Raw genomic sequence first — 22,783 nt, 5'->3', positions numbered from 1 at the left:
ATCTGACAGACAGTGACTCTCCCCCTCTTCAAAACCTTATTGAAGACACATCTCCTCCAAGAGGCTTTCCCTGACTAAGCCCTCCTTTCCTCTTCGCCCGCTCCCTTCTGCGTCGCCCTGCCTTGCTCCCTTTATTCATCCCCCTTACCAGCTAAGCAGCACTTATTTACATATCTGTAATTTATTTATTCATATTAATATCTATCTCCCCCTCTAGACTGTGAGCTTGTGTGGGCAGGGGATGTGTCTGTTTATTGTTGTATTGTACTCTCCCCAGCTCTGCACGCGGTAAATGCTCAATAAATACAATTGACAGACTGACTGGCTCTGCCACTTGCCTACTGTATGACCTTGGCCAAGTCACTTAGCTTTTCTGTGCCTCAGTTTCCTCATCTGTAAAATGATGATTCAATACCTGTTCTCCCTCCCTTTTAGACTGTGAGCCCCATGGGGAACAGACACGGAACCTGATCTGTTTAACTTGTATTCACCCTAGTGCTTAGTTCAGTGCTTGAAACACAGTAAGCACTTATCAAAGACCACAATTATTATTATTATTAGATGTTCTGGAGACAGGAGAAGATACGGGTTTGGACAGCCAGGGAACAGAAAGGGCTAGAGAGATAAATTTCTGAGTCATCCACATAAAGAAAGTAGCTGAAGCCATGTGAGTGGATGAGTTTCTCCAAGATAGTGAGCACAGAGGGGGAAGAGCAGGGGAGCCAGCAGAGAACCTTGCAGGACACTCGTGGTAGGGGGATGAGAAGTGGAAGAAGAGCTAGCAAGGGTAACAGAGAAGGAGCAGCCGGAGAGGAGGGAGGAAGGCCAGTAGAGTCCATAGAACTTGGCTTATGTCCTCGTTGGTGACTTTGAAGAGTGCAGCTTCAGTGGAGAGAAGGAGGCAAAAACCTGACTATAAGTGGATTGAATTGAGATTGGGTGGAGGAGAAGTGAAAGCAGTGGAAGTAAACAACCCATTTAAGGAGTTTAGTTAGGAAAGGGAGGAGTCAGATGGGGTCATAGCTGGAGGGCGGTGCGGGATTGAAATTTTTTTCTCAAAAACAGGGGAGACTTGGACGGGTTTGAAGGCAGATGGGAGGAGCTATCCAAGAGAGAGGTTGACTATGTTGTATGGGGGGCAAGAGATGAGATGAAATGGAGTCAGAGGCATAGGTAGAAGGGTAGAGTTGGAGAGCAGGGGGAAGATCTCTTGAGGCAGTAGACTCTGAATCAGGGGTCAGTAACCTCTGTGCAGAAGAGCTATACAAAATGAAAGCCTTGAGCCTTTGGTGTGCAAGAAACCCATTCATGTGCTCAAGTGCACATGAAATCCACTTTAACATAGTTTGATCCAATTGTGGAGGTGTAATTATGAAATAATAGTATTAAAGAGAGGGAGAGGAGAAGGAAGAACAGGAGGAAAAAGAGAGTGGAGGAGAGAGGGAGAGTTGGACGGAGAGGAAAGAGAGCGAAAGGGAGGAAAAAGCAGCCAAGAACGAGTTTGTTGTCTGTTTCTCTCTCTCTCCCTTTCTATATGGGAAAGAGAGAGGGTTGGTGCCAGAGGCATAAAGTACAATGCTTCCACATTAAACTGACTTGTTGAAAGGTGTTTAGGGGTTATTCTGGATTCTACTTGGAGAGGAAACACCACTGCTAAAACAAATCAAAGTAGAGTTGCTTATAAATAGGTTGGGGAGGGTGGGGAAGCAACTGCTAGGAACTGAATGCCTCCTTCCTCGTAGGGAAAGTGAAAGGAACTACACAATTCCTGCCAGTGCTGTTGGCTTCTTTTCTGGATTCCCAACCCCAAAGGGTAGCAGTGACAGAATCAAGAGAATGGCAGAGGTACTGGAAGAAATAACAATAATAATAATAATAATGACATTTGTTAAGTGCTTACTGTGTGCCAGACACTGTACTAAGTGCTGGGGTGGATGTAAGCAAATAATATAAGCAGTAAAAAATGGTGGAGATGCCTGGTGTATAAGAGAAGTGGCAGGTTGGAGATGCTTTGAAACTCTCTAATGCCTCTCCCGCTTCCCCCAACTCGGCTTATGAATTGGCCACATGTTTGCCCCACCACTGAGCCACAGCACTGTGTCAGTATCAGTAACACTGTTTATTGTTCTATTGTGCTTTCCCAAGCGCTCAGTACAGTGCTCTGCACATAGTAAGCGCTCAATAAATACGATGGAATGAATGAATGAAGCTAATGAACTCGAACTGTGAGCAGAGCACTATATTAGACACTGGGAATATACAGCAGAAGTCAAAAGCAAATAATCTCTCTATAGTCACAGGGAGAGGTGGTTGTCCCCACAGGATTCACTTTAGCACCCTCTGCTAATTTGGGCATCCCCCTCTCCCAAAACTCAGAAGCCTCAAAGCCAAGGCAAAAACTCCAAAGTGTCAGTAAGTCACTGATAGACACATTTCTCCTGACTCCAGGCCAGTGCTTTTCCTCCGAGAACAAGGGAGTGAGTGAATTCCCTCCTTTCTCCAACTGCCGGGGTTTTCATTTTTAGTTATTTGCTGATGACAGGGTCGTCATAAACCTTTTTAATGACTCATTTGACCCTCTTGAGTTCCATTTCGCTGCGCACAGTTGGTCTCCCAGGAACTCATTTAGGCTAAGGAGAATTGAGTGCTTTTTCTTGGCAGAAACTGTGAGTGTTGCTAAATGTGATGCAACTGATAACAATCCATTATCTGATAAAGACAGTGGGAGGGAAAAAAGCACTTTAATTTCTAAATATGTCAAAACACCTTCCTTTTCCTTTTACCAAGGATCCGCAGTGTGAAGCTTTTTTTCAGGCGGTTGTATCTGACTTAGTTTTAAAAGTCACGACAGCGGCAAGTACACGTGAAGATGTTCTTCTCCCCCACTTCCAGTCCGAAGAAAGCAAAGTAATGGAATCAAGTGTAAACGAAACGTGTTAGAAAAATATTTGGCCAAGTTAAAAAGCTGTGTTTAATGAGCTCTTCAGAGCCGGCCAAATAATTGGACTGAGGTTAAATACTTTTGAGTGAAGTATGGTACAATTTTGTACATGGAAGTGGAAGACAATTCTTTTACACCTATATCTGAGTTGACATGACTCCAAATTTTTGAGTATATAATCAAATAATCTTTCAAGCATATTCACACATTTTGTCATCGAAAATAAGTATTCCATTGTAAGGTAAATCAAACAAATACATACTAAATGGATTAGTTGTATCTAAAAAGCTGATTATTGCTTTCTCATTTGGTTAGCTTTGATTCCAGTCATGCATATGAATTCTGAGAGCTAGTAAGCAAGTTGACTGTCCTGAGAAATTCACTAAAGTCCTAAGATTACTCAACTGTGGTCTGACCGGTTGCATCAGAATTGATGGCATCCTGTCTAAATCATCTCCCACTACCACCAATGAGTTAGACAAGTTTGCAGAAAAGAAATTTAAATTTATTTGAGCCCAGGACGCAATGAGGGACTTGCAAGGGGATACTGTTCCCTGAATAGGCCGTGGACATAACCAAAAGTTCTTACAACAGCCATTCAGGGATTTACTGTGCCCTGTTGATTGTACTGCTGAAGCTCACACTAAAGGCAACGAGATGCAGATTATGGATTACTTTGCAAAAGATCAAAGTTATACAAAGCAGAAAGCCAGAACTGGAATCTGTTCCTAGGCAGCACACCAGCTATTATTGCATGGCAAAAAATAAATAAATGAATAAATTAGAAGGCCAGCGGAATTTTTGAGAAACTACTGAGCAGAATTTAATCCCAACAGAACAGCAGGCTCAAAACCATATTGAAGGGCCGTAGATCAGTAGGGGTGCTTAACTGTTTTGGTGACAACATGTGAGCCTGCCAGTGGTAGCCCATCTAGCTTTTTGACCAGTTTCACTAGCATCACCTAAGAGCCATACAGAATGGAAAGGCAAGACAGAGTCATCGAGTTCTTAGAAAGGAGAGGAGCACCTTATTGGCACTGAAGCAATTCTTGTTGATACACACAGACCCAGCATGCTTGAATCTGGGCGGGGGTATGGGTGCGAAGAAGGGGAATCAGAGGCTCACGTCTTTGGTCCTGTGGGCCACTCTCCTTTCTTCTTTTTGTCTGTCTGCTCGTCCCGCGGTGGGAGGGAAGGGGCTGCATTTTTAGCTCCCCCGAATCGCCACCCCTCCCTCTCCACTTGGCTCCACCCTGCTATTTCTTGGGGGCAGGATCTCCGCATGGCCTGAAATTACAGGGACCGGAACGAGGTGAGCCAGGTGAGTGTAGGCTGTGGACCCAGACTGTCACTTGTCCTTCTCTGGGTCAGGCCCAATTGGTGTGATATCCAGGACAGCGAAACACCTGTTTGGCTCATAATAGTAATAATACTAATAATGGTACTTGTAAAGAGCTTACTATGTGCCGAGCACTGTTCTAAGTGCTGGGGTAGGCACAAGTTAATCAAGTCGGACACAGTCCCTGTCTCACATAGGGCTCACAGCCTCAATCCCCATCTCATACAGATGAGGTAACTGAGACACAGAGGAAGTGAAATGACTTGACCAAGGTCACACAGCAGACAAGTGACAGATCTGGGATTAGAACCCATGACCCTCTGACTCCCAGGTCTGTGCTCTATCCACTACACCATGCTGTTTCATAAAGCAATGCATTTCTTACCTACACTTGTCCTTACTGCCAAGAATGTCTGTCTCCCCCTCTAGACTGTGAGCTCTTTGTGGGCAGGGAATGTGTCTGCCAACGCACCCAAGTGCTTAGTACAGCACTCTGCACACACAGGAAGTGCTCAATAAGTACACCGTGGCTCAGTGGAAAGAGCCTGGGCTTCAGAGTCAGAGGTCAAGGGTTTGACTCCCAGCTCTGCCGCTTGTCAGCTGTGTGACTGTGGGCAAGTCACTTAACTTCTCTGTGCCTCACTTACCTCATCTGTAAAATGGGGATTAACTGTGAGCCTCACGTGGGACAACCTGATTACCCTGTATCTACCCCAGCGCTTAGAACAGTGCTCTGCACATAGTAAGCGCTTAACAAATACCAACATTATTATTACAAGCGATTGATTGATTGATCCAGGCAAGCATAAGAATCCCGTGGTTGCCAGAGGGGCATGGAGTCAAACCTGAGTTTTGTTGATCCATACTGGACAAGATTTTGCAGGGCTTGGGTTTTGCTTCCCATTGCTCTTTATAGTAATACTAATATTAACTGTGGCATTTGTTAAGCACTTACTATGTGCCAGGCACTGTTCTAAGCACTGGGGTGAATACAAGCAAATCGGGTTGGACACAGCCCCTGTCCCACAGTCTTTATCCCCATTTTACAGATGAGGTAACTGAGGACCAGTGAAGTGACTTGCCCAAGGTCACACAGAAGCTACGTGGCAGAGCCTGGATTAGAACTCAGGTCCTTTTAATAATAATAATAACAATAATAATAATAATGTTGCTATTTGTTAAGCGCTTACTATATGCCGAGCACTGTTCTAAGCACTGGGGTAGACACAGGGGAATCAGGTTGTCCCACGTGGGGCTCACAGTCTTAATCCCCATTTTACAAATGAGGTAACTGAGGCACCGAGAAGTGAAGTGACTTGCCCAGAGTCACCCAGGCCCGTGTTCTATCCACTAGGCCATGCTGCTTCTCTTTATTTTGGGCAGGATGGTTTCACTACAGCCTGGTGAAATTCCCTTTCTGGTGAAGTGTTACTGGATATGCTGGCAACCGGATGCATAAGCTATCCCCGATCCTGCTCCTTCTGCCTCACCCTCCGTCCTCACCTTTCCTCTCCTTTCCTCACCCTTGTCCCCTTCATCCTGCCTTCCTTATTCTTGGCACCCCTCCTTGTAACTCTTTCCTTCCCTCCCCTTCAGTCCTCCTAGTCCCCCATGCCTCTCTCCCTACAACATCTTGAATATGTCTCCCCAGAATCCCCCACTCTTCCCCCACCTTCACCCCGTCCCGCCCCAGGATTGATCATGGATTGGTGCTTTCAACCACTCTACACACTTCAGCATAAGTGTGTGTGGTTGTGTGCATGTGTGTGTGTGTGGTTGGCCGGGGCTTCGTCTTCTCCTTCTAATGTACTCTCTCAAGGTGCTTAGTACAGTGCTCTGCACTTTATAATTACTTTTAATTAATACGCTGAGAAGGGCAAGGAATGAGCTGTTCTGTATCACATGGTATTTAGAGAACCATCGATGAACACCTGCTTTGCTTAAGTTCTTCATTGTGGTTTTTTTTTCCTTTTAACACAGGTACAACAAACATTTCAGTCCCAGACGTTTGTGCCTCTTGCCATGTATTTGCTACCTGTCAACAAAGAGATGGGAAAAAGATCTGTATCTGTAACTATGGTTTTTTGGGAAACGGAAGGACCCAGTGCATTGGTAAGTATTCTGATGTTATACAAAGATGTCCTATGGCTAAAGACCTTGGAAACAAGAGTAAAATTTGCCTCTGTTCATAGATGACAGATCTTTTAAGTAGCTCTCTGGCTGTTTTTGTAGGGTATTACAAATACATCGTCTTTCCAAATTGAAGTTGCAAAGTGAGAAATTTTGAATTAAACTTTCCTGACATGATATAAAGCATTTTTGTGGATTGGAGGGAAAGTGTCTATGGTGGGAGAATTCAGTCAATCGATCTATGGTATTTATTGAGCGCTTACTGTGTGCAGAACACTGTACTAAGCATTTGGGAAAGTGCAACCCAGTAAAGTAGCCATGATTCTTTATCTTAAAGAGCTTTTAAGCTAGTGGGGGATTTAGACATTAAAATAGACTATATGTAGAGGAAGCAGCTGAGTGTTTATGTAGGTGCTGTAGGGGGAGGGGCTGGGGTGAGTATCTAATTGTTTAGGAGGTGAATAGTCCAAGAGTAGGAGCCAACATTTTGTCATGAATTATCCTCATTCTTAGGAAAGCAAAAATTGTCACTTATACGTTTAAAACCCTTATGCCGAGAGAAGCAGCCTTGCCTAATGGAAAGAGCCCAGGCCTAGAAGTCAGAGGATCTGGGTTCTAATCCCTGCCCTGCCACTTGCCTGCTGTGTGACCTTGGGCAAGTTCCTTCACTTCTCTGTGCCTCACTAGCTCACCTGTAAGATGGGGATTGAGACTGTGAGCCCCACGTGGGACAGGGACCGTGTCTAATCCGATTTGCTTGTATCCATCCCAGCGCTTAGCACACTGCCTGGCATAGAGTAAGCGCTTAACAAATACCATAATCATTATCTATTATCCTAATTAGAATGTGAGCCCCCAGTGGGACCTGATGATCTTGTATCTACCTCAGCGCTTAGTACTGTTGCTCGGCACGTAGTGAACGCTTAACAAATATCCCAATTATGATTATGCATTTTGAATTTTCAATGTACCAACAGATAAAGATGAGTGCAACATTGGAGCCAAACTGGTCTGTGGAGAACACACGTCATGTCATAATACTCCTGGAAGTTTTTACTGCATCTGTCTGGAAGGGTATCAAGCATCAAACCACAATAAGACATTCATCCCCAATGATGGCACCTCCTGTTTAGGTAAATGCGGGCCTTCATCCTCAAGTTATTTTACCAGTGATAGGGGCATCTCTGGCACAGAGGGGATTCCGGCCTTATGCTCCTAAGCCCTGTCTGTGGAAAATATGCTAACCCTGGCTCCTCAACCTGATGCCACCCAGAACTGGTTGAATTGGGGTGGCCAGGAGCTCCCAATGCAGTGCTGACATTCCTAACTTCCCCACGATACTCTTTGATTGTGAACCTCCCCCTCAAGGGACAGGGACCGTGTCTAATTCCCACCTGCGTATCCTCTCCCAGCACTTAGTACCATGCTCTGCGCACAGTAAGCGCACAATAAATAGTTACTACTATTATTACCAGGGAGTCCTAGCTTCTGGCCCCAGGGATTCCTGGGCTCAGTGGATTCCTCCGAGGTGTCCCCAGGAGGGGAATCAGAGTGTGGCAACTTTGAGAGCCACCCCACTCCCTCCAGGGAGAAATCTCCATCCTACCCAGCACCCCCAAGAAATAGTCTGGGCTTTATCTTGGGAAGTTGAGGGGGATGGGGTTCAGAATGTGGAAATCAGGCTTCATGACTGGTCCTCAAATAATCTAATCAGAGGCGACTCATAGGCCACCTTTTCTTTTCTATTGTTTGAACCCCAAATTTGGACTTATTTCTTCTGACAAACCATTCTTTGATCACCAGTTTCCTAAAAAAGCACTCTCTCTTCATTTCATCAATGAGTTCAGTGTGACGTGTTTTAAAAGAAAAAGCTACGAGATTTAATATAACAAACCTATTCATTTCCAAGAAAACCTTTATCTGCTGAGAAAAAACAGAACAAAATCTCCAACTACTCTGGTTTCATCTATACTGAAATTAAAGCTTTGCCATACATGAAGGTTTTGGGAGAGAAATAAAGAAGAAAAATACTATTTTCACTTCTCTGACTGCAACTATGTTTGATTAATTCTTCCTCCCTGACTAGTACCGACATAATGGCTCTAGATAGGTGCAATTTGGTTTACTGTAGAAATGAATGTACAGATTGACTGAAAGAAAATATTTCATAACATCTTGAGTGCCTTTCTTTGGAGCAAATTATTTTCCACATGACTGCACATGTGACTTGCTGAGAAATTAAACTCGGTGGTTGGGAGATGCAGAAACGTAGCAGGAAATTGCAAGATTATATGCCATTCTGTCGAATTCCCTCAATTTACTGGTTATTGTGCATGACTGTTGATTTTCCTAGCGTGTTAATCTTTTTTTTTTTTTGACAAGGAGATCGCCAGAGTACTTGTGCTTACCTTTTTTTTGTTTTATTTTATTTTACACAAAGCCACGCTATTATAGGATTTCTCAAGGGTCAGTCATTCTGAAAGAGGAATAAAAGGAAAACAATCTCTCTGGGGTTCAGATTATTCAAGAAGCAGCATGATTCAGGACAAAGCATACTGGCTAGGGCTAAAATGACCTGGCTTCTACCTTTCTTGGGTAATTTCACTTTTCTGTAACTATTTGCCCAATCTGAAATATGGGAGTAATAATTCCGAGCTGAGTCACTGGGTTGTTTTGAAACTTAGTTTTTGAAAGAGCCAGATAATTATTTGCAGGCCCATATCAATCATAGTAATGGCTAATTTTTAGATGCTAAAGGGCTCTCTATGATCTCTGGCCAAGCTAATCATTCCGTTCCCAAGGTTGTTTATTTGGCAAAATGTAACTAGGTCTTCTTGGCTGTCTCCTTTGATAAAAGGGAAAACTCAGACTGGTAAGTAAGGTTAAGTGAACCCGGGGCAAGTAGGGGCAAATGTTCTGAGCCCTCTAGATGGAGGGACTCCATAGAACTGCCTTTCTGACTCACTTGACCAAACAGGCTTGGGGAGGGGGAAGAGGAGAAGGAAAAGGAGAGCAGAGGAAGTCTGTACTGTTCTCTTCTCCCTCTCTCCGATGTATATTGAGTGGTATAGAGCGGCGGGGGAAGAAACGGGGGGGAGATAGACACAGAAGATAGAGTGATGGCTCTGCAAAAGTGGTGTTAAGGGGCACTTCAATCAGACCACCCCATCATTCTCTGGCTTACAGACTGGCACCTTTAAGCAAAGACCTCTCCTCCCTCGCACTTAACCCCTTCATCTGCCAGAGTCCTAAAATGAACATCCACCTTTGATCTCTCCGGTCCTAAGAGTGGCCTTGGTGATTTCACCGCAGATCTGGGCTGAGAATTTGAATCCATCAATCAGTGGTATTTATTGAAGGCTTACTGTGTGCAGAGCACTGTACTAAGCACTTGGAAGAGCAAAAAAAAAAAAAAATGTTGGTATTTGTTAAGCGCTTACTATGTGCAGAGCACTGTTCTAAGCGCTGGGGTAGACATAGGGGAATCAGGCTGTCCCACGTGGGGCTCACAGTCTTCATCCCCATTTTACAGATGAGGGAACTGAGGCACAGAGAAGTTAAGTGACTTGCCCACAGTCACACAGCCGACAAGTGGCAGAGCTGGGATTCGAACTCATGAGCCCTGACTCCAAAGCCCGTGCTCTTTCCACTGAGCCACGCTGCTTCTCAGCAGTACAGCATAACCGATGCGATAGACACATTCCCTGTCCACGACGAGCTTCCAGTCTAGAGGGGGAGGCGGACACTGAAACGATCCAATTTCCCATTTGGGGTTTAGCTTCTTAGAGCATTTTGTTTCTTTTGGGATGACAAAAGTACATCCTCCTTCATAGCACTTGTCTTTTACTTTAGAAACTCAGCCCCTAATAGACAGAGCCTGCCTGGTGCCTAGAGATGGCTGTTGAAAACGACAGTTTGCCTGACCTTTTCAGAAACACCAGTTAGCCAAGAGGCAGATTAGAATGATCTGTCAAGTGATTCTGAGTGTTTTGTTTGTGAAAACTCACCTGCCAGGCCCTGAGCAGGAAACGGGATTGACATATCTCATGTCCCAGACCCTGAAAAGGCCATTGGAGCCTTGATTTACTAGTATTCTGTAAAAAGAGCAAGTGTTTTTTGCTATGATTTTGGCTTGGCTTTACTGCACTGAAACAACAACAATAACAGTTGTGGTGTTTGTTAAGCACTTACTGTGTGCCACGCATCGTTCTAAGCGCTGAGGTAGATACAAGGTAATCAGATTGGACACGGTCCTTGTCCCTCATGGGGCTCACAGTCTTGATCCCCATTTTACAGATGAAGTGACTGAGGCACAGAGAAGTTAAGTGACTTGTCCAAGGTCACACAGCAGACATGTGGCAGAGTTGGGATTAGAACCCCCGACCTCTGACTTCCGGGCTCATGCTCCTTCCACTAGGCCATGCTGAAAGAAATGTTTGGCAGGCAGCTGGTGTGCTGGACCGAACTGGTTCCTCTCAGTCAATCAGCCGATCAATAAGTGGTATTTATTGATTATTTACAGTGTGCAGAGCATTGTAATAAAAGATTGGGAAAGTACAATACAATAGAGGGGGTAACCTGGTCCACAAAGAGTTTACAGTCTAGAGGAGGAGACGGAGATTAGCCCTATGCCTGGCTGCATAGCAAAGGGATGAATCCAATGTCTCTGGTACTTTTCCAGCTGCAAGGGAAGAGGCTAAGGCTTGCCTGTCAATCAATCCATCAATCAATCAGTGGCATGTATTGATCTCTTCCTGACTGCCCATAAAGTTCTGGTGTTGGCACCCATGGGTCAGATAACCCTGGGGCTGCTGCTTTTGGAAAGAGTGCAGGTGAGACCTTCTATTCTGTCTCCCACATTTCTTGCCCTAAACTTTATTTGCAGGGAAGGTTTTTTTTAAAAACTTGATGAAAAGCTTTGATGAGATATAGTTGTCAGGTAGATCAAAATTGCAGAAAAGGCCGTCAGACTCTGAATGAAGCTAGTCTAACCCCCTCCACAAGAGACTTCCTATAAGGCTTTTATTATCCCAATTTTCTGTTCTTTTCAGCACCGAGTGCTAATTTAAGTTGTGTCGACTGCAATGAGTATGCTGCAGCTTCATTCATTGTCTAAACAAATTGGGTTAGCCCATCTGCATATTACTTCAGGAAGAATTCGACTTCATCTTGCTTCAAGTTTTTAGAAAATCCAAGATTGCTTTTTAGCATAAAGTACAGAGAGCAGTGAGGTGATTTAATAGACTAGAATTTCTTGTTTTAAGTGGTTGCGCTCACGATCTCTGAGTGGTGCCTTAAGGTTGACAGTGTAGATGAAGATTTGCAATTGAGGAAAGGCAATTTTCAGGAATTAACTTGTAGAGCTTTAGTATAATGTTGTGAGGAAATCATTTTTGTCTGCACATTCTTTGTGGGGTTGAAAGAGTGATAATGTTTAAGAAAGCTGTTCAGATGGGTGTACTTTTATTTTTCAGTGACATGAGTATTTGAGTGGAATTGAGTTTTCTTCAAAGGTTTTCTGTTTTTCTAACTTCTTTTCATTTGTACATTGCAACTTCTCATTGTGGCATCCTCTCAAAAAGCAGTTGTCCTTTCACACCCCCACTTATCCCTCCTGGCTAAGGTAAAAAGCCCATCACTCTGAACATTTTGCTTCCCGTTCTGAAGAATTCAGAGAAAGGGCTCAGTGTGTGTGCATGTGTGCGTTCGTGCGTTCGTGCGTGCGTGCGTTTGTGTGTGTATATGTGTGTGTGCCAGTAAGGAAGATATACTTGGGAGAAAGGATGCATTTCTGGAGCACCACCCTTACTCTAACCTTTCCTCTCCTCTCTTGCCTACCCCTACTCTGGCTTTCCCTCTTGCTCTGCTAAGAAGTAGAAGGATGGTAGCGGAGCAGGATAGGGCCTTGTCAGAAAGCCTGGTGGTAACCTTGACGATGATGAAACATTCACTAATTAGTAGAGGAGTCAAGACTGAATGATACCCAGCAGAGAGAAGGGAATGTTTGGCCTTACATTGTATGACTTTCCCCTTCTGGAGCAGACGCAGAGCAGATTGTGTCTACAGTGGTAGGGTTTACTTCAGAGTGGGCTGTTTAGACCAGTGACTCTCTTTTTCCGGCTCTTTTTCATGCTCCTTTGGTCTCTATCGTTAAAGATTCTGGGGCAAGGCTGGATTTATACAGTTGTTTTTACTGATTTTGCTATTGTTGGTTTGTTTTTTGTTTTTCTTTCATCTGAAGGAGGACCCTTTAGGGAATAGAAGGTATTTCATTTTGGCCTACTAAAAATACAATCCAGATCGGGACTTAAGAGACAGTGGTGGTGCCTTGAAAAATGTTTTTTTTTTCTGGATAACTAGAGACCCTTTTATTTGCTTGTCACGTAAAGGAAGACTGATTAAAGTCAGGAGACATACGAATCGCAGATTAACAGTGCTATACAGAACAGGATGAGAGATGTTGATGGTCAATATTTTTTCCCCTCTACTTTTCTACTCTCCCCCTTTCTCCTCTCCCCCCTCTTGGGGCCTATAGATGTGGATGAGTGTAAAGTTTCAAGCCAGTGTGGACTTGGGGGACGGTGTGTAAACATCGATGGCAGCTACGAGTGCTACTGTATGGACGGATACCGACCGAAGAATGGGACACAACCTTTCCATCCTGCCGGAGATGTCGCTCCTTGCACAAGTGAGTCAGTGCAGAGTCTAAGGGTAAGAATCAATCTGTGAGGCTGGGGCCTTGCCTGCTTTAAATAACCCACAGGGGCAGGGAAGGAACATTTCTCCGGGAATGGACTTTATCTGTTCTCGATCGGTGCAGGGGCACTCTTCCCTAAATGTGATGGATTTTGAATTCCCCAAGGCCTTCAAATGGCCTCAGAGCTGCCTAAGCAAATCTTGTTGTGGGAGAGGAGCACTACGGTTATCGTCGAATAAAGAGGCAGTATCTCCTCAGTCAGTGGATCAATCGATCCATCGATCATATTTATTGAGCGTTTACTATGTGTAGATCACTGTACTAAGCAGCAGCTCCTCTCTAGACTGGAAGTTTGTTGTGGGCAGGGAATGTGTCTGTTATATTGTTATATTGTACTCTCCCAAGTGCTTAGTACAGTGCTCTGGACACAATAAGTGCTCAATAATACAATTGACTGACTGGCTTGGAAGAGTACAATATAACAGAATTGGTAAACATATTTCCTACCCACAACGAACTTACAGCCTAGAGGGGGAGACAGACATTAATATAAATAAATACATTATGGATATGTATGTAAGAGCTGTGGGGCTGAGGGTGGGGTGAATAAAGGGTACAAACCTAAGTGCAAGGGTGATGCCAAAGGGAGTGGGAGAAGAGGAAATGAGGGCTTCGTTAGGGAAGACTTCTTGGAGGAGATGTGCTTTTAATAAGGCTTTGAAGGTGGGGAGTGATCGTCTGTCAAATATGAAGAGGGAGACATTCCAGGCCAGAGGTAGGATGTGGGTGAAGGGTCAGTGGTGAGATACTTCCAGTGATTGCCCATCCACCTCCGCATCAAACGGAAACTCCTTATTATTGGCTTTAAAGCACTCCATCACCTTGCCCCCTCTTACCTTGCTGCTTTCCTACTACAACCAGCCCACACACTTCACTCCTGTAATGCCAACCTACTCACTGTACCTCGATCTCCTCTGTTTCGCCGCTGACCTCTTGCCCATGTCCTTCCCTTTTCATATCCAACAGATGATCACTCTCCCCACATTCAAAATCTTATTAAAAAATGAGGAGTTCTCTTTTGGACATTTTAAATGTGAGGTGTTGGTGGGACATCCAAGTAGCGTTGTCCTGAAGACGGGAGGAAATGCAAGACTGCAAAGAGGGAGAGAGTTCAGGGCTGAAAATGTAGATTTGGGTATCAACCGCATAGAGGTGGTAGTTGAAACCATGGGAGTGAATGAGTTCTCTAAGGGTGTAGATAGAGAATAAAAGGGGACCCAGAATTAAACCTTGAGGCACTCTCACAGTTAGGGGGTGGGGGACAGAGGAGGAACCGAGAAAGAGACTGATAATGAGTGGCCAGAGAGATAGGAGGAGAACCAGGAGAGGACAGCGTCGGTGAAGTTTCCAGGAGATGGGGGTGGTTGACAGTGTGGAAAGCAGCTAAGTGGTCAAGGAGGATTAGGATAGAGTAGAGCCTATTGGATTTGTCAACAAAGAGATCATTGGTATCCTTGGAGAGGGCAGTTTCTGTGGCGTGTGGATGGGGTGGGGGGCAGAAGCCAAATTGGAGGGGATCAAGGAGAGAATTAGAGGAGAGGAAGTGGAGGCGGTGGAGGCAGCGGAGGGAGATGGGGTGATAATTGGAGGGAGCCAAGGGGTGAAGGAAGAAGTTTTTTTAGGATAGGAGAGACACGAGCATATTTGAGAGCAGTGGGGAAGAAGCCATTGGAGAGTGAACAGTTGAATATGGTGGTCAGGGAGGTAAGGTGCAAAGGGGTGAGGAGGGAGGCACAGGTGGAGGGTGAGGATTATGAGTGGAAGTGGGAGATCTCCTCTTGAGATACTGCAGGAAAAGATGGGAGAGTAGAAGAAGGGCCAGGAGAGGCAGGGGGCATTTTAGGGAGAACCTAAACCTGCTGGTTTCAATTCTCTCAATAACATACATGGCCAGGTCATGATGAGGCCAATGGGTATGGGAGTCAATAAGGACTGAGAAATAATGTTGCTGGGAAGAGGAGAGGGCAGAGTTAAGGCAGTCAAGAACAAATTTGGAGTGCTCCACTTCAAAGAAGGCAGAGGCATGTGGAGTTGGTGCTAGAGGGCTGAGGGGGTGAGTGGAGAGAATTAGAAGTCACCATTTCACCCCTCATAGAGCAGTAGGAGGGAAGTCTCTCCCTGGAGCATATATTTGTAAAGTAGTAGTAGTAATAATAATAGTAATAGTGGTATTTTTTAAGCACTTACTTTGTGCCAAGCATTATACTAAGCACTGGTGGAGACAGAAGCAAATTAGGTTGGATACAGTCCCTGTCCCTCTTGGGGCTCATAGTATTAATCCCCATTTTCCTGATGTGGCAATTGAGGCACAGAGAAGTTAAATGATTTGCCCAAGGTCACCCAGCAGACAAGGGGCAGAACCGGGATTAGAACCCAGGTCTTCCTGACTCCTAGGCCCGTGTTCTATCCACTAGGTAGTAATAATAATAAAAAAAAAATAATGTTGGTATTTAAGGACTTACTATGTGCCAAACACTGTTCTAAGCGCTGGAGTAGATACAAGGTAATCAGGTTGTCCCATGTAGGGCTCACAGTCTTCATTTCCAGTTTACAGATGAGGTAACTGAAGCACAGAGAAGTTAAGTGACTTGCCCAGTGTCACGCAGCTGACAAGCGGCGGAGCCGGGATTAGAACCCATGACCTCTGACTCCCCAGCCCATGCTCTTTCCACTAAGCCACGCTGTTTCTCTAGCATTTCTTGAGTACCTACTTGGTGTGATTCTTGGTGCTTTGGAAGTACATAATAACCAAGCGACACATTCCCTGCCCACAAGGAGCTTTCACTCTAATGGGGAAGATGAACAGAACAGTCCTTACAACTATTCATTCATTCGTTCAATAGTATTTATTGAGCGCTTACTATGTGCAGAGCACTGTACTAAGCACTTGGAATGTACAAATCGGTAACAGATAGAGACAGTCCCTGCCCTTTGATGGGCTTACAGTCTAATCGGGGGAGATGGACAGACAAGGACAACAGCAATAAATAGACTCTAGTAGCAATAAGTAGAATCTAGAATAAAATACAACTAGAGTGGTCAAAATAAATACATTGAAAGCAGGCATAAAAGCTTGTATGCTAAGGAAAGTGTAAAGAAGTGCATAAAGGCTAGAATTGGCTAAAGGGATGATATAACTCCAGGTGCTGGGAAGTTAATCAGGGAAAGTTTGATGGAGGAGATGGGATTTTTTTCCCAGTTGAGGAGTTTGTCTAGCATGGGGATATAACTCTAGGAATCCATTCAGTTTATACTGTCTCATTCCATTCTTTGTCTGGGCTGCTGCTCCTAAAAGGGATTTGTTCTACACTGCTGTTTTGAATGAAGAGCCTACAGCTGAGCTGAGCTCTTCTTTTTGACGTTTCCCTTACTAGTGGCGGCTTAGCTAAAAAAAAACTCTGTGTCACTTACGCAGAGGGACTACTGAATTGGAAGGTAAGCTCAGAACATGGGCACAGATGGGAGATAGCCTGGAAAATGGGTGGAACAGAATTTAAGAGCCAGGCAAGAGTGAGTCAGCTTCCTTAGAATAGGGCCCAAGCAGCCAGCTTTCCTTTTTTTAAAAAGAATTGATTAACTTTGCATTTATTTGCTTGCAGAAATAGACTGTGGCATTCCGCCTGAGGTCACCAACGCCTATATCTCAGGAGGCTACAGTTCTGGTTTGGGTGGTGAGGCTCATTATTCCTGTAAAGAAGGATTTTCCAGTGATGGCAGAAAACAAGTGGCGATATGCACAGATCCTGGTGTGTGGGAATCCCCTTTGTTTCAATGTCAAGGTGAGACAGACTCTACAATAGTATGTTTGTATGCCTAAAGGACATGTATATATTCATTCTGAATTCGATAAAATGTCTTAGTCCCTAGTCCTTATTTGTTGCCAACCTCCTATTTCCAGCCTTGACCAGATACCAAGCTATGTATCCTTAGGCTAGTCTAAGGGAGAGTGAGAACAGGTCATAATAATAATAATTCTATCTGTTAAACTCTTACTATGTGCCAGGCACCGTACTGAGCGCTGAAGTGGATCGGGTTGAACACATGGGGCTCACAGCCTAAGTAGGAATTCCAACCTGATGCATTACATTTAAAACGTTACTAACATTTTCCCAGTTTCCAGTGGCGTGTGGTTGATGCCTCTGAGGGCACTAAGTAGCAATTGCATGGAAAATAATGGTAACTGTGTTATTTCATTTTTAGGCACTTCCCACTTTCTTTAGGATCTGGGTATCTGAGCCCACATTAATATACCTGGATGGTTAAAATCCCCTCTCAGGGTTGCACCTGGAGAGTTTCCAGTACTCTATCAGTCTTGACTACGGGAGGGAGTGTCAAAGCAGAGGCATGTCCATTCCATTCCTAGTTCCTAGCTTGGTCAGTGGCTAATGAGTGGAAGGCAAACTGCTACAAGTCAAAACTCCCCTGTGCTGGGCAGCAGTGGCATTGGAGAGAGTCGAGGGCGGACACTCAAGTTTACTGTGTGGAAGGAGGCAATGGTAAACCACTTCTGTATTTTTACCAAGAAAACTCTATGGATACACTACCAGAATGATTGCAGATGGGCTTGGGGCATTCTGGGAGAGATGCGTCCATGGTGTCGCTATGGGTCGGAGATGACTTGACAGCGTGAAAGAAGACAAAATGGATAAAATAATCTATGAGAGTGTGTAGCTTGCTTAAAAAAGACAGTTCTTCTGTGAAAGGTCCAAGGATGTGATCATCGTCTCTTTAGGCCTGGGGTTTTATCGTAACCTAGAAGTCACACTGATGTTCCCCCACCTCTAGATTGTAAGCTCCTTGAGGGCTGGGAACATGTCTACCACGTTTAGACTGTGAGCCCGTTGTTGGGCAGGGACTGTCTCTATCTCTTGCCAAATTGTACATTCCAAGTGCTTAGTACAGTTCTCTGCACATAGTAAGCTCTCAGTAAATATGATTAAATGAAATGAATGAATGAACTGTTATATTGAACTCTTCCAAGCACTTAGTACAGTGCTCTACACTTAATAATAATAATGTTGGTATTTGTTAAGCACTTACTATGTGCAGAGCACTGTTCTAAGCGCTGGGGTAGATACAGAGTAATCAGGTTGTCCCACATGAGGCTCACAGTCTTCATCCCCATTTTACAGATGAGGTAACTGAGGCACAGACAAGTTAATTGACTTGCCCACAGTCACACAGCTGGCAAGTGGCAGAGCCGTGAATAGTAAATTCCATTAATAGATTGAAAGAGCAATAACCAGCTGCCCCAACCATGAGTAATTCTAGAGGATGGAAGAATTATGGGAAGGGAGAAAATGCTATCAGTGTAAAAAAGAAAAATTTGTCTTGTCTTATGCCGTCGTGTCATTTCTGACCCACAGCTACACTACGGACACATCTCTCCCAGAACGCCCCGCTGTCCATCTACAGTCATTCTGGTAGTGGATCCATAGAGTTTTCTTGGTAAAAATATGGAAGTGGTTTACCATTGCCTCCTTCCACGTAGTAAACGTGAGTCTCTGCCCTCGACTCTCTCCCATGCCGCTGCTGCCCAGCATGGGTGAGTTTTGGCCTGTAGCAGATTGCTTTCCACTCGCTAGTCACTGGTCAAGCTAGGAATGGAATGGATACTCCTCGCTTGATTCCCCCTCCTGTAGTTGAGACTGGTAGAGTACTGGAAACTCTCCAGGTGTGACCGTGAGAGGGGTAAAGATTTGTCACTGGGCAGTAAATGAAACAAAAAACTCATTCCTCCTTGGAAGACTCCCCCCTTGCACTTTAAAGGTTTGGTTTATTTTTTAATTTGCTTACCTTTGTATGAAAAACTTGAGTTCCTTGCCATTTTTACTAGAGGACAGATTCTATGAATGTGTCAGTAAGAGAGGGGAAGCAGAAGAGTGGTAGGGAGGGAGTTTTGAAAAAGCACTTAGTCTTGAGTATTTAAATCTTATTTCACACCTATGATTGTGATATTGGGTGCCTAGAAGGTATCTTTATTTCATTTTCACTTTAATGATCAGAGTGAGTTTGGGTCATAATCATGGTGTGCTCTGGATAAGGAGGGGAGAGTAGAGAAGAAGGGAACTTCTTCAATGCAAATTTAAATATAGCATGTCTTCGTGAAAGGCTTTCATTAAAAGGAACAAAGTAGAGAAGGGGTTGGGAAATGGGTGGGACCTTTTTTCCTCTTCCTCTTCACTGTATTCCGTGTTGATTTTTATGAAATTATAGCCCAGCAATAGTACAGAAAAGTGTTTATGTGAATCTCCACTCCTTCTGGTTTATTACGTGGCCTTAATTTGAACAGAAGGCCTCAATGCTGCTGTTGTGTGGTGATTTTTCTAATGTCCTTGCATTGTTTTTCTTTCCTCTATCCCTTTCCTTGTTCTTGTTCCTGCAGCTGTGGATTGTGGGGCTTTACCTTTAATCCCAAATGCCCATCCAATTTATGTGAGCAACAGCACTTATGGAAGCCAAGTTATGTTTAAATGCCAGGAGGGCTATATCCCCCAAAGTGGAAACCCAACTGCTTTTTGCAATGCCAAAGGACAATGGGAAGGTCCCAATTTCATTTGTACAGGTAAAGAAAATATAAATGCCAACCTATGGCAGCTAATGCCATTCTTTCAGAACGTGTTTTTTGGGAAAGTTCTTATCACAAGTCTGCTGAAAGTATGGCAAAGATGGCACTTGCCTTTCGTGCCACAGCCTTGGTGGAGGTGAAGCGAAGGCATTTCCTCACTCCGGAGACAGGCAAGTGTTCCTTCCCCCATTAGCACTGCCATTCTTTTGGGAGGTCTGCTGCCAAGATGAACGGATGGATGGATGGAATCTACTTTTGAGAACAGCGGATGGTCCTGGGTCGTCTCATTTACAGGACTGAGTTAAGCAGGAGGGGAAAGTGGTCGGAATGGGGGTAAAGAAGTTGCGCCTGGAGATGGCCTTGGTTGTCGTTCCCAACGAAGGCTACGCATGTCAGTTTTTGCTCTGGTGGAAAGCACCAGCAGAGCAGGGCTGATGGTGTAGCCAATCTCTTGGCAGGAGTTGCCGTCCCTTGCTTTCAACCTTCCTGCTGCAGGGGGAGGTTTATAGGGCAGTGGGGGAATAGGTTCCCTTCCCTCTTGCTGGTGTGTGGTGGCCATGGGGAGTCAGAAGCATGTGCGCAACTCTGCTCTCTCAGCGCTACTGAATCCTCTGGTTATAAATCACTGCATACAATAGGTTCTCCATAAACGTTGTTGTTGATGATGATGATGATGAACGGGGGACCGGGGTGGTGGGTGTAGAAGGAGAATTGAACAAATCTGATCAAGTCTGGCCCTGCCAGCAGTAAAGAGCCTGCTAAGCAATGAATAACTCTCAGGCCAGGCCCATACATTCAGGAGATAGACTGGATTATTAATTCCAGGGCTGTTCCTACCTAGCCAGAGCTGACACAGAGGGCCTGAGGCTTCTCCCATCCCAGTTCCAGGCAATGCATCAGCCTGTACTCAGGAACCCCTACACCCAAGGAAAACCTTCACTGGCAATCCAGAACTAAACGCCATCATCGAATAATGCTCCCTAAACATCAGACTCTACAGCAATGCAATAGTAATAAAGGAAGCAGGGAATCAAATCCAGAAGGTCAGAGTGGAGCAAATTGCGCTTTTAATGAGTCATCTAAAAGGACGATTGTGAGTGAGTGTTTTGAAAGCTGAATCGGCATTAAGGACCCTGACCTACAGCAGGCAAATAGAAAACCCATTTCACCCTGTTTTTGAGAACTATACAGTGGGATATAATCATCATTTTAATAACAGAAGCATTTATCAAGTGCCCGTCCATGCATAGTGCATGAACATGGCTTTGAGAGGCTAGGGAAAGAAAACAAAGGAAGAAGAGGGGAGAGGAGAGTAGGGGAGTAGAGGAGGAGAAGGAGGAGGAAAAGGACAGGAAGAAGGAGGAGAAAGAGCAAGAGAAGCAGGAAAAGAAAAGGGAAGGAGGGAAAGGGGAGAGGAGGGAAAGAAGAGAAAGGTAAGAAGGCCCTTGGATTGTTTCTCTTCTCTTATTCTCACCCATGTGCTCAGTGAAAACACTTATCCGCTCTCTGTGTGCCTTCTTCCAATAATAATAATAATAATAATTAATGGTATTTGTTAAGCACTTACTATGTGCCAGGCACTGTACTAAGCACTGGGGTGGATACAAACAAATCAGGTTGGACACAGGCCCTGTCCCATGCAGGGCTCACAGTCTCGATCCCCATTTTACAGATGAGGTAATTGAAGCCCAGAGAAGTGAAGTGACTTGCCCAAGGTCACCCAGCAGACAAGTGGCAGAACTGGGATCAGAACCCATGAAATTCTGACTCCCAGGCCTGTTCTCTATCCACTATGTTATGCTGCTTCCAATCAATCAATCAATCAACCGATCAATAGTATTTATTAAGCACTTACTCGGTGTAGTACATTGTACTAAGGACATAGGAGGGTACAATACTACTAGATAACCTGATTCCTACCCTCAAGGAATTTACAATCTAGCTGGAGAGAGATGCTAAAATAAATTATAGATAGGAAGAAGTGATGGAGTATTAAAATAGGTACCTAAGTGCTAAAACAGGTGGAAGGGCAGAGGGATGAGTACACAAATGATGCAGAAATGCTGGAGTGGGAGTGGAGAATACAGAGTGGGGAGAACAGAGATCAATCAGGGAAGGCTTCATGAAGAAGGTGAGGTGGGCATTGAAGAAGGGCAGAGCAGGGGTCTGTCAGGTGTGAAGGGGAAGGCAGCTCCTGGGAGAAGGGAGGGTGTGAACAAGAGGTTGGTGACTGGAGAGACAAAATTGAAACACAGCGATTAGATTGTTTTGTTTCATTTATGGTATTTGTTAAGTGCTTAGTATGTGCCAGGCACTGTTCTAAGGGCTGGGGTAGGTACAAGTTATGTTGGACACAGTCCCTGTTCCACATGGGGCTCACAGTCCTAATCCCCATTTTATAGATGAGGTAACTGAAGCACAGAGGAAGTGCAGTGACTTGCCCAAGGTCACACAGCAGACCAGTGGCAGAGCTGGGATTAGAACCCAGGTCCTTCTGACTGCCAAGCCTGTGCTCTATCCACTAGTCGATACTGCTTCTCTACTGTGTCTACCAACTCTGTTATATTGTATTCTCCCAAGTGCTTAGTACAGTGCTCTGCACACAGTAAGCACTCAATAAATGCGATTAATTAATTGAAATTGTATATAGTGGTTTTATAATTTCAGAAGAGGTTGGTTTGAGAGGAACAGAATGTGTGAGCTGGGGTTTAATGAGAGAAGAGAGGATAAGAAGGGGGGCGGGCAGAGTTGATCGAATACCTTAAAGTTGATAGGCAGGAGTTTCTCTTTGATGCAGAGAGGAATGGGCAATCTTTGGGGGTTTTAGAGGATGCGGGATGATGCTTTAGAAAAATGATCCAGGCAGTGGTAATGAATAGGCCGGAGAGGCGAGAGACTAAAGAAAAGGAAATCAGTGAGGAGGCTGATGCAATAGTCGAGTCGGGAAAGGGCAAGTTCCTAGACCGGTGTGGTGGCAATTGGAAGGGGTGGAACCTGGAAATGCTGTGGGGGAAAAACTGACAGGATTTGGCTACAGCCCCAATATGG

The 22,783-nt window shown here is 44.6% G+C and overlaps 1 protein-coding gene across 2 annotated transcripts in view; it reads left to right on the top strand.

Annotated features, from left to right (window-relative positions):
• SUSD1 (sushi domain containing 1) overlaps nt 1-22,783 on the top strand; it is a 145,863-nt gene that overhangs the window by 5,656 nt on the left and 117,424 nt on the right. For both annotated transcript variants that reach the window (XM_039910667.1, XM_029053619.2), the window contains exons 2-6: nt 6,261-6,392; nt 7,388-7,543; nt 12,946-13,098; nt 16,767-16,946; nt 19,553-19,732. In XM_039910667.1, coding sequence (XP_039766601.1) covers nt 6,261-6,392; nt 7,388-7,543; nt 12,946-13,098; nt 16,767-16,946; nt 19,553-19,732 — 801 coding nt within the window. The remainder of the gene's footprint in view (nt 1-6,260; nt 6,393-7,387; nt 7,544-12,945; nt 13,099-16,766; nt 16,947-19,552; nt 19,733-22,783) is intronic.

Source organism: Ornithorhynchus anatinus, chromosome X3, assembly GCF_004115215.2.
Source record: "Ornithorhynchus anatinus isolate Pmale09 chromosome X3, mOrnAna1.pri.v4, whole genome shotgun sequence".
NCBI lineage: Eukaryota > Metazoa > Chordata > Mammalia > Monotremata > Ornithorhynchidae > Ornithorhynchus > Ornithorhynchus anatinus.
Note: the sequence above shows the minus strand (reverse complement) of the source record. Positions and strands in the feature narration are given on the sequence as shown.